General features: G+C 35.4%; 2 protein-coding genes across 2 annotated transcripts in view; one reads left to right on the forward strand and one right to left on the reverse strand.

Moving 5' to 3' along the window:
* LOC127435957 (probable ribosome biogenesis protein RLP24) overlaps positions 1 to 1,906 on the forward strand; it is a 2,566-nt gene extending 660 nt beyond the window's left edge. The window contains exons 2-6 of the mRNA XM_051689804.1: positions 808 to 921; positions 1,033 to 1,105; positions 1,193 to 1,256; positions 1,403 to 1,488; positions 1,568 to 1,906. Coding sequence (XP_051545764.1) covers positions 808 to 921; positions 1,033 to 1,105; positions 1,193 to 1,256; positions 1,403 to 1,488; positions 1,568 to 1,635 — 405 coding nt within the window. The 3' untranslated portion in view covers positions 1,636 to 1,906. The remainder of the gene's footprint in view (positions 1 to 807; positions 922 to 1,032; positions 1,106 to 1,192; positions 1,257 to 1,402; positions 1,489 to 1,567) is intronic.
* Positions 1,907 to 2,046: 140 nt separating this feature from the next.
* On the reverse strand, positions 2,047 to 10,984 carry plex9.1 (PML-like exon 9.1). The gene is made up of 3 exons (XM_051689802.1): positions 10,621 to 10,984; positions 10,150 to 10,212; positions 2,047 to 6,934 (listed from the first exon to the last, which is right to left on the reverse strand). The coding sequence occupies exons 1-3, from the start codon at positions 10,676 to 10,678 to the stop codon at positions 6,414 to 6,416; spliced, it is 642 nt and encodes a 213-aa protein (XP_051545762.1). The 5' UTR covers positions 10,679 to 10,984; the 3' UTR covers positions 2,047 to 6,413.
* Positions 10,985 to 12,662: the final 1,678 nt, after the last annotated feature.

Genomic DNA, 12,662 nt, shown 5'->3' on the forward strand with positions numbered 1-12,662 from the left:
TCAAGTTGTTCATTTTGATTTTTCAAAATAATTATAATTATATATCTATATATTTATGTATGTGTATATATATATTTATGTGTGTGTATATATATATATATATATATATATTATTATTATTATTGTTTTAGAAATATCATTAAAAATATATATATTAAAAAATGTCAAGAATATAACATTTTTCTCATGGTTACTCCATTTGATCTATAAAATATATATATATTTCATGACATAAAAAAATGAAAAGTATTGATTTGAATGATATCACAAAATAATATATATTTTTTTTAACTTTATAAGCAGTCTTGAGGGTCTAAAGAGGTCACGTGACAACAAAATAGCCACCCATATGTTGTTACGCCACACGACTTTGTATTTTTTTGTATTTCTTTTTTAAGTAACCATAGATTATTCTGCACTACTCATGTCAACATTAAAGCGTTTCAGCTTTAAATGGCTCCATTTATTTATTTTTCACTGTCTCCATGTGGTTACAGCACATTATATTTTTGTCTTTAAGCTCCAGAAAAAGAAAATATCTCAATGACTTCGAACTGTTTTGTGTGAATTGTATTTGTAATGTATTTTTGAATACATTACAAGAAACATTATATTCTGGACATTATAGGTCATTGACGAATAATCATGATGCATGTCTAGAAAAATCATTGTGAAACCATAGTAAATGACATTGTAATACAACGGTACCATTTCGAGACCATTGTTTATCATTGTTAGTGTCACACTGTCAGTTTGTGTTTATTAGCGCTGAAGCCTGACAACTGTGTGTGTTTGTGTGTATTTCAGGTTTTCAGGTTCTGCAGATCCAAATGCCACAAAAACTTCAAGAAGAAGCGAAACCCGAGAAAGACCCGATGGACGAAAGCGTTCAGGAAGTCAGCGGGCAAAGAGCTGACAGTGGTGCGATATCAGCCTGCTCTCGCTGTTATAAACCTGTTATATACCCCTCTGCAGAACTCATTCTGATGTACTGACAAAGTAATAAATTCTGATTAATGTTCTGTCTGACAGGATAACTCGCTGGAATTCGAGAAGCGCAGAAATATTCCTGTCAAATACAACAGAGAACTCTGGAGCAAGACAGGCGAGTCCAACATCACTTATCGATTGATTTAATGTTTGATTGATTAATACAGATTTTGATCTGAACGATGTGTTTGTGTTTAAACAGTGGAAGCGATGAAGAAGGCTGAAGCGATCAAACGGAAACGACAGGCACGATTCATCATGAACAGGTGAATGTTTTAAAAGCTTGTATCGACTGCACTTATTCTCATCATTAATGTTTATCAAATATCAAAAGATCAAATCATACATTGATTTATCTCATTTATGAGCACTTTAACTGGTCATGGCTGTTTATGGTTTCATATTTTCAAAGGTTGAAGAAGGGCAAAGAGTTGGAGAAGGCGGCAGATATCAGCGAGGTCAAGAAAAACATTCACCTCATCAAAGCTCCACACGCAGGTAAAGACGCCGTGCAGACGTACCGTCAGTGAAATGTGTGTTAGAAAACACGGTTCTCACATCTCTCCTCTTTATTCAGGACGAGCCAAACAGCTGGAGGACAAGATGGTCCAGAAATTGGCAGAAGACGTGGAAATGGATGAGTGACGTGACGAACATACTTTATATTTGGACACTGCCGTTGAGTCAATGTTTTCTTCAGTGAAACTGAGTGAATTATCGGCTATTCTACAGAGACGTGCATATCAGCCATCAAACCGTTGTGTGTTTTGAACATATAAAGAACGCTGATGGGATTTCTTTCTTTCCTGCTGCTCTTGTTGCTAAAGAAACAGTCATATATAAAACGTGTAAATGTATACCTGAACTGCATGGAATTTGCGCAAAATGTAATTGCAATAAAACTGGTCAACATAAACTACGTTTCCATCCAAGGATTTTTTGCTAAAAATGTTTTGGCGCATCAAAATAAAGCTGATGGAAACGCAAATTATCGCTAAAATTTCACAAGTGTCGACATAATATTTTTCAGTTTAACTCTAGCGCATAAACTCTATGTCGATACATCAATGTCGCGAAAAACTGGTTTGGAAACACTTTGTCGAGAAAATTGTCATTAATGCAAAAATGTAGTGTCACATGATAGAATTTGCCCCAATCGTTGCCTGTGTTAATCATGACGACAAGTTACAGGATTCTTGAAAGCCAATTTATTGTACGTGATTATGGATTGATCTTAACGGCATATAGATCCAATCACTGCAAACATGACACTTCCAGGAGTGCCAACACAAATATCTCGTATCATGCACCGGTCATCGAAAAGTGCAAGGAGAACAAATGAATGTCCACTGTTTGTGATTAATTTAATCATGGTAGACATCCGTTTATTTATTAAAGTTGCTTTTTCACACCATTCAAAGTAATAGACGGCAGTCACGGAATTAGCCCACAATACAAAAAATATACATACATATAATTTCATAAGATGTTTTAAATTAAAAATAAATACACAATACTAGGAGAAAAGCTTCAGTGTGCTTTTTTGGAACACGAACATATAACCCAATTTTATTAAATGATTGTTTTTACTTTCGAAAAAAATGCTGGCAAAATTCGCTGTATTATATTAAATAAATTAGCTTACTAAATGAATAAAGCATTAAATTAAATAAATTACCAAACAAAAAAAATATTTTTAGACCTATATATGCCTTTTCTTTACACAAACTTAAATTAGCCGTACCCTGTTCTGTAGACGAATAAAGTCGTTTTTTCTGCACTTCAGAACTATTTGTCCAATGTGGCGTTCACTTTCAGAAAACGAGTTTTTGAACCTTTTAAAACGTTTAAATATTTTAAATCTAACCCTCTTTACCTCGGATCGCATTTGCTGAGCTTCTTCAGAAAATGTAAATTGCATTATGACGCTAAAATTAATTTTAGATGATAATCAAGTTCAGTTGGTCGTTAAAAGTTGCTGGAGAAATATACAGGACATAATGCAGTTGTGATGGCGATGCTTTAGATTAGATGATTGTTCATAATATCCTCTTGAATATCAGAAATGTATCATATATAAACTCTGATATTACACGGCATCAATGTTTCTTTAATATCTGTACACACAGCATATACACATGGATGGATGCTCCTTATACTAAGACTGAAAGTTTCCCCCACTACTTAGTGCAGGTTGCCAGCTTGAACAGGGCCATGATGATTCGTTTTCGGGTCGGAACCGGTGGCAACCTGCGATAGGTGCAACATCAGGACCGATATTACAGTCCTATCAGAAGGGCAACTGCTCTCTTTTGATTGCATTTCCTCATCTTCTGATTGCATTTATTTGTGAAATTAAAATAACAGTAAGCTGGCTAATTTCAATGAACTGTCTCAATACTCTCCCCATTTTACCAAAACTTCAGGGGGAAAATTAGGGACATCCGGGAGGCGAATTAGCGATAAACACATTTCTGAATGGAAACGGCTTCAGGGCAGATTTCTTTTACGCTAAACCAAAACTTATGCGACAAAGTGTTTTTTTAGGCATGACGTCATCACGCACACCATTTTTATCGATAAAAGGCCATTTGAATGGAAACAGGCAGAAGACGGCAAATTTCCCACATTTTTTTTTTACGCATTTTCACTTTGTCGATAACAAAATAGCACGAAAAGTGGATGGAAACTAGGCTAATGAGTTGTAAGCGTTTTGTAGGGTCTCTTCACAAGCATAACACAGTTTTAAAGTTTGAACGAATATAAAAGTATATTTTTATACATAGTTGTAAACATGTTTAGGCCTAATTAGTAAACTTTAATGCAGAAATGCTCGATTCTCAGCTATGTTAAATTTCTAGCTGTTCTGAAGAAATTACTATGGAACGTGGAGGACGAAACCTGCAAAAACAAGAAATAAATAAACATAATTAATTTTTTTTTTTTTTTTTAAACCACATACTGTATGTCCAAATTATTAATTTGTTAAAAATTGTATAAAAAAAGTAAGATAATTTAATCACTAAAAATACAAATAAAATTTTATTACCTTTACTAGTTTGTCCATTGTTATTTTTATCATTGTGTTAATTTTATTTTAAGCACAAACTTTGTTGTTTTCATTTTCAGGGTTGCGGTTACTGGAATGTCACTCAGCGACAGTGGGCGTCACCTTTCAAAATAATTTTTTTTAGGGTTATGTTAGGATTTAACCTAAATGAAAAATCAACCCAAAGATGAAATGAGGGACACTTATTAATTGTAATTTAATTCCTAATTTTATTTGATGTTTTCCACAATTTTATTATGTCTAATGTTTATAATCAGAAAGCACTTTGGTCAACAGCAGTTGTTTTTTAAAGGTGCTGTGAAATGCAATACAAATTTTGAGTAATTTTGCCCTCCATAACTTACTATTTTCAAATAGTGTACATTTAACATCGTTACATGATGCCGTTGTGTATTTAGTATTGCATTAAATTAACTTCATTACTAAACTGCATCAGGACAGACATTGTGAGATGTTATATTTGCTGTCTGACACACCTGCGTTAAAGGCAGGAAGCAAAACTGATTCTCAAAACTCAGAACCTCATTTTTAAATTGAAACAAAAATGGAAAAAAAGAACGATGTTTTTTTGACATTCAGTGCGTTTATTTGAAGCATCAATGACAGTCGTTTTCTGTCATTTACACATATGGCTAATTGTGAAAGTTATTTCATTTATTGACAGAGTATTTCAATAAAAAGATCCCAGATATTGTTGCAAAATCAATACTTTTATACAAAAAACACTTGTATTTCAGTTAATACCACCTTTAAAGTTTAGAGAAATAATTTGCAGCATTATTTGTGGATGGCTGATAAAAGATCTGCCATCAAAGACACTAACATAATTAAAATATTGCACCCACTAAGCCACTATACCAAACATGCATTATGCACAAATTTTCAGTTTAGTGCAACTTTCTTACTTTAAACCATATAATACTTTTCAATATTAACCAGTTATCATGGATCCAAAAATAATAAGCATGAATCAAAATAAAAAGCGCAGATCATGATAATTAGCACAGGTCATAAATCAAGGCTGTGTTGGTGTGGATGTTTCATGCATGTTTTTACTAGCTGTACCAATGTAGTCCAACTTGATCTGCTTTTCCATGAAATAAAATCCAGATCCCGACACCAAGGCCTGTTACAATACCGATGAATATAGAAATGCGTACACATAATTGAACATTTGTTTTTTATGATATCGAAAATCTAAAAGGTGTGCATTATTGCGGACACCTACATGCACTCTTTGGAGTTGGTTGTATGACTAAGTCATCTGCTTCAAATGTTACTGAAGTTGTATACTTTATGTTATGTAAATGTTTTGGATATGTATGCTCCAATGTTGCTGTATCTTTAGAGACGGTCCCTAAATTTGCATCTATTTGTGAATCAAGAATGTCCAACGTCAAGGCAACTTTATTGCATTATTTATTGACGTGGGGACGCTTGGTCACTTGTTTCAGATTTCGCTGCAGTATCGTGGAAAAAGAAACTACATGAAGCCATGCCAACGATGCCAACGTAGGATCAGTACATAACGGCACATTCAGCAACATGAAAAAGCGGATCAAGTTGGGTTCTGAACTCGTGACTACATTGGTACTGCTAGTAAAAACATGCATCAAACATCCACACCAACACAGACTTGATTTATTACATACGCAGCCAATAACCTACAAACAAGGAAGTCTTAAATAATGCCTAAACTAAAGACTCATCTGACTCGATACATGCGTTAACGGACTATGATAATGACCTACTCAGACAACACGTGTCCTAGAGCTGCAGAAAATACTCAAAACAGACACAAGCAGCGTATCTATCAACCACAAATAATATAATATTGAGCAGCAGCCGTTGGAGTTGCACTGGAGTGATGTCACTTCCCCTCTTCCAATGATTGGCTAGAGGAGGAGCTGTCAGTCAAGAACTAGTGGACCAATAGGAACGCAAAACACTCCCTGATTTACATGAAACTCTACTCACAAGTTTTGGAAAATCAAGTGCAGAACTTCAAAACAAAAGCAAAGAAAAATACAGTGTAAGCGTACAAAAAAATGAAAATATGAGCAGAATTGTCAGAGAGTATAAAAACTGTAATATAACCGAGGAAAACATGATTTTGTTCACAATTCTGATGACTTTGCTTTAATTTTTCTGTTGTTTTTTTGCAGCATATTTTAAATGTGTTTATATATTTTTGATTCATGCTTGTTATTTTATTTATCAGTGCCCGTATTATTTTTTTATCTGCGCTTATTATTTTTGGATCCGTGACCGCAATACTTTTGACGGGATTTTGATCCCATAAACAGGCAGTACAAACAGTACGAGTTCTGTCTGTGACGGAGTATTGAGGCCATTACAGGATTATTTTGTGCTTGTTCACAAGATCTTTACAGGGTTTCCAGACTCCATAAAGATCTTGTAGTGTTCTCACGTCCTCAGTTGCATCATGAGCGCCGTACGACTGACGCAGGAAATGCTGGACGAGAAACGGCTGTGAGTATTTCTCCAGTTGAAACATCTCTCGACTCAAACCCAGAGTGTCCACACACCCGGACACGACGGCCTGAAACTCCTCCAGCAGGTCAAACTGACGCAGAATCCGGGTCAGGATGGGCCAGTCGAAGCGTTTGCTGTTGTGTCCCACCAGAAAGGGTCTGTTGAAGGTTTTGAGGAAGGAGATGAAGTCTGCCAGAGCCTGTCGGAGAGGGACGGTGCGTACACGTCGCCGGTATAAGAGTAGAGCTTCACCGTCTACAGTGAGACCCGTGATTTTAGAGGCGCCGTATGTCATACTGCAGCGAGGCACGATGTAGGCGTTAAAAGTTTTGTCCCTGCTGACGGCAGACAGTTGCACGATGTCACATGCAGAAGTGTCTGTAAAACAGAAAGACTGTTTTTTACCCATCACATACAGTACAACACACAATCTGTGATTATTTTGACAATATTGTGAGAGTATTTACCATTAACGTCTTAAAGGAATATTCCGGGTTCAATACAAGTTAAGGTCAATCGACAGCGTTTGAGGCATAATGTTGATTACCACCAAAAAATTATTTATTAGGCTCATCCCTCCTTTTCTAAAATCTGGGTTACAGTGAGACACTTACAATGGAAGTGAATGGGGACAATCCATACACAAGACACAAACAATATGTGTGTTAACCTCATACAACCCCGCGTCCACATGAGTGGACGTTGTATTTTGGCTTAATTGAAATGAATTTAAACCGACTGAATAGTGTTCACAAGACTCTAGACTGACATTTAAGGGTTAAACTTCTGCCACACCGAGTCACGTGACACAACAACATAATGTTGATTTCCCTGAAGCGCTTCAACGGGTGCAGAGCCAACAAAAGTGACTCTGATAAGAAGTGTTTTCATTGAAACCTGTTTGCATCCTATAGCTCTCTATGAAGTGCATTCACTCCTAAAATCTGATCAAAAGTTCAGTTTCAGGCTGCAGATGATGTTTGGATCACTCAACATGTTTGACAGACATGAGACAATGATAATCAGTACATAGATTCAGAATTTATAATGTATCATTTTATTTTAACATGGTTGACAGTGATTGGATGATGCTGGACATTACTTTGAATCTGAATTAATTATGATAATTTCTGAATTAATGTCTGTAACATCTCATGAATAATCAACACTCCTGGAAATATAATAAACTATTTGATTAAAAAAAAATCAGACTTTCTATAGCTTGATATTATTTAAAATTTCACAACTTAGTCCCGCTGTCCACATATGAGGACATCAATTATTATTATTATTTTTGTGCTTGTTTATTAGTTGCTACTAGTTACAAATCAAAAAGGGAAATGGAAAATGCACACAGCAGTCATGCTGGGGGTCTCAGGTGGTTAACATGATTTTGGTGTGACTAACCTTTTCTTGTATAATTGGCTATAAAGTTATAGCCAATTATACAATTTGGTTGCCATGACGACGAAACGCTGTAAACCCTAATCCGGTTAAAATGACGACTTAACTTTACAGCTTAAATAATACACCATTTTTACTAGAAGAATTTATATTAGAGCTTTTATAAAATTATAAGCTTCACATTTCTGCTTTTAAAACCTCCAAAAAATTGACCCCATTAACTTCCATTGTAAGTGTCTCACTGGAACAGATTTGTACTTTTTTTTTTTTTTTTAAAGAAAAGGAGGGACGAGTCAAAATTACTTTTTGTGGTGATCAACATTATGCCACAAATGCTGTTGATTGGGCTTAATTTGTACTGAACCCGGAATATTCTTTTAAGCTTATACTCTATGAACCCGCCGGCAGGTTCAAAAGAGGGCGCTATATCTCAACAAAAAGTTTACACTTAAAATATACAAAAGTATACAAGTATACAAAAGTCAGTCATATGAGGTTTCATTTGAAAGCTTAGAATCTGAACTTTTCAGAGATAACCATCACTTCTGCATTTATGATACGTGAACAAACAAAATAAGTCCTCAAAACATTCGCGTTGAAAAATAGCGCCCTCTAGAGGTAATGGAGTACAAATATTTATATGAAAATAAAAGTCCTTCACATAAATGGACAAGTCATATATCAGATGAAAGCTCTGATTCTCAGGAATGTGACTGTGCAGTTTATTTTGTTGCCCTAACACCACAGTTTGAAAGATTTTCAAAAGAATCAGTGAAATATGATTTCTGTAAGTCATCAAATACAAACGTCTCTTTTATGCTCCGATAACTGCTGCTGTAAACCCCAAATAGCCAAAAACTTTATATCTGCTTTTACCTTAAAAAGTTCTCCACAAAATGAGCCATTGTTTACTTGTCTGTGAGCTTGATTGACTGAATAATCCAATGTTATATATTAGCTGTCCAGAAAAAAAATAAATGCCGTCCAGAAGGAAAAGCATGCAAAACAAATCATCAGAAAAATATATTTTCAACTATTGATGATAAAATGTTGTACATCATTGCAAAGGAGAGGATCTCAGCTTTCTAATGACACCTAGATTGCTCTTCTAGTCCACTCAGAGGCCGAGATATTCAATGAAATAATGAGGGTGTTGCTTGAACTGAAAATTAGACTGAATGTCTATGGACGAGCACATCTGTGAGGGCTAAAATGTGTTAGAGCGCCACCTACATTTCAGATCTGTATATTGTGATGGAATGTGAGAGAGAAAATGTTCTTTTTTAGTGTTTTCTGCCATCTAGTGGAATAAAATGAGACTTTTCAAAGTGAGGTCGAGTGAACAGAACCAGAATTACATGTTTACAAATTAGGACAAAAATGTTTCAAAAAAAAAAAATTTGTTTATCATGAGATTATAAACGCATACAATATTATTTATGAATAATTGGAGTTTTTTTATTATTTGGGAGGTTCTCTAAAAAAATTTGATAAATTAGTCCACAGTATGTGTGAATGGTGAGCTTTAAAATTTGAGTGTTTAAGGAGTTAAATATTTTATTTATGTGAAAAATGAAAAAAATAAATTAAATTTCACATTTTATTTATTTTTACAATACCTGTATTATAGCACACTGCATTTGTGTGTGTGCGTGCGTTAAATTTCTGTTAATAAATAAATAAATACCCGTAAGTTTGATTTACATTTTTCGCCAACAATATACCTCACTGTAAAAAGAAAACCTGGAAAAGTTTTTAATTAATTGTGAAATAATTCATGATATATATCTATATATATATATATATATATATATCTCACCATATATAGGCGTATATTTAAAGCTACATCTACAGTAACACTTGTATGTCACAAACAATGTATGCCAGATCGCAATTCATGCATATTATAATATGCATATATATGAAAATATGAAACAGTTTCTTAACATTTCTAACTTTTTGAATGTACATTATATCCAATAATCTCTTAGGCATTATGTAATATTTGTGAATGTTTTGTATGGATGTATATATGCATTTATGAAAGTGTTACTAAACCATATAGGTCATAAAGTAAACTAAACAGACTAAGTTTATCTCTAGTTCTATTAGTAAGATCTTTTAAAAGTGGTCAGGATATTCCATTAGCTTAATTTCATTTCTATAGAGTTAAATAGAGTTTAACGTACCGAGTCCTGTCGTCTCCAGGTCAAAGAACACAGGTGTCTCCTCATCATTTCTCATAGCTTTACCTGTCAAAAACACATGAAAACAAACAAACATGTAAACAGTGAGCAAAACATCACCATGGTAACCACAGTGTCCACAACAACAACAACAACAACAAAAAGGAAAATGACAGAAAGATTCGGAAGCTTCTTACTCAGAAGGAACAATAACTAGTATTTAGTAAGAGAAAGTATGGACGTGTATGATTAACTTTCATCATTTACATACACATTACATATATTATATAAACACTTTATTCATTGTCGATCGTTTATTTATCCCTTAAAATAGCTTTTAACAAAACGCCATAGTTTCTACAGTTTAACTACAGTAAGCACAATAAAACTGTATTCTTGGTTTTATTCACAACACAAAACAGGCTTTTGTTTGAATGTTATTGACCAACATAAAGAGAAAATGCAGGAACTTACAGCGCATGCTCCGGAAGAAGAGTCGCGTGAGGAATGAGATCGGATTAATCAAACACATGATCGCATCAAATACAGACTGTTATCTGATTAAAATCTGATTGAATTTTCGCTTTCAAACGCCCTCGGTTCCGTGTTTCAGATCAGTTTCGTTTCTCCTCAGTGACACTGATGATGAATCACTTTTCAAATTAACCCTTTGTTATGTAATGCCAACGGAATACATTTAGCCAAAGGTGTGTATTTTGGGGGGAATTTTGATATGTCAGCCTCAGTTCCTATAATACATCTATAATACACTGTGTACACAAAATAGTTACACTCAGGACAAAAATGTCTCCATTGAAACCCATTAAAGCTGCAATATTTGATCCCAGTGCCATTAAAGCATAAAATCATGAATTCTATGATATTATTCTTTCATTCCAGAGTCCTGGCTTCAAAATGTACATTTTTAATATTTTACACCAGATGGCGCCATTTTTCTCATGTTTAGCCTATGGACCAAATACAAGCTTTTCCCCTGTTCTCTGTTTGCTGTATTATAGAGCACTGCAGGACAAACTGAATAAATGATGCAGATAAAATTGTGTGTGTGTGTGTAAATAACAACAGTGGCATTATGTAAACAAACTGGCATTTGATGAGTTAAAATCCTGAAAATGAATGAACATTTGGTAGTTATGATCAGGACTGATGTTGGTTCAAAAAATTAACTCATTGAAAGTGGAAAATAATGTTAATATTTTATATTTTTATGGCAGTTTTTTGACATGGACATTTTTGTCCTCGAAGGACCTCTGAGTAACTTTTTTTTTTTAAATATCGAGGAGAGTCATCAAATTACAGCAAATATACCTTAACTACCACTGTCACCAAAATAAATAAACAAAGACTATTTTTACATTGATTAAAAGAATTAACAATCACCAAAATAGTCACTTCAGTTATTGTTATTACTGTAAATCATAATACAGTACAATAGGATATTCTGCAAAAATGCTCTTTTTTATATATATATACACTATATTGCCAAAAGTATTCGCTCATCTGCCTTTAGACGCATATGAACTTAAGTGATATCCCATTCTTAATCCATAGGGTTTAATATGATGTCGGCCCACCCTTTGCAGCTATAACAGCTTCAACTCTTCTGGGAAGGCTTTACACAAGGTTTAGGAGTGTGTTTATGGGAATTTTGACCATTCTTCCAGAAGCGCATTTGTGAGGTCAGACACTGATGTTGGACGAGAAGGCCTGACTCGCAGTCTTCGCTCGAATTCATCCCAAAGGTGCTCTATCGGGTTGAGGTCAGGACTCTGTGCAGGCCAGTCAAGTTCTTCCACACCAAACTCGCTCATCCATGTCTTTATGGACCTTGCTTTGTGCACTGGTGCGCAGTCATGTTGGAACAGGAAGGGGCCATCCCCAAACTGTTCCCACAAAGTTGGGAGCATGGAATTGTCCAAAATCTCTTGGTATGCTGAAGCATTCAGAGTTCCTTTCACTGGAACTAAGGGGCCAAGCCCAGCTCCTGAAAAACAACCCCACACCATAATCCCTCCTCCACCAAACTTCACAGTTGGCACAATGCAGTCAGACAAGTACCGTTCTCCTGGCAACTGCCAAACCCAGACTCATCCATCAGATTGCCAGATGGAGAAGCTTGATTCGTCACTCCAGAGAACACGTCTCCACTGCTCTAGAGTCCAGTGGCGGCGTGCTTTACACCACTGCATCCGACGCTTTGCATTGCACTTGGTGATGTATGGCTTGGATGCAGCTGCTCGGCCATGGAAACCCATTCCATGAAGCTCTCTACGCACTGTTCTTGAGCTAATCTGAAGGCCACATGAACTTTGGAGGTCTGTAGCGATCGACTCTGCAGAAAGTTGGCGACCTCTGCGCACTATGCGCCTCAGCATCCGCTGACCCCGCTCTGTCATTTTACGTGGCCTACCACTTCGTGGCTGAGTTGCTGTCATTCCCAATCGCTTCCGCTTTGTTATAATACCACTGACAGTTGACTGTGGAATATTTAGTAG

Source organism: Myxocyprinus asiaticus, chromosome 46 (genome assembly GCF_019703515.2).
Source record: "Myxocyprinus asiaticus isolate MX2 ecotype Aquarium Trade chromosome 46, UBuf_Myxa_2, whole genome shotgun sequence".
NCBI classification, from domain to species: Eukaryota; Metazoa; Chordata; class Actinopteri; order Cypriniformes; family Catostomidae; genus Myxocyprinus; species Myxocyprinus asiaticus.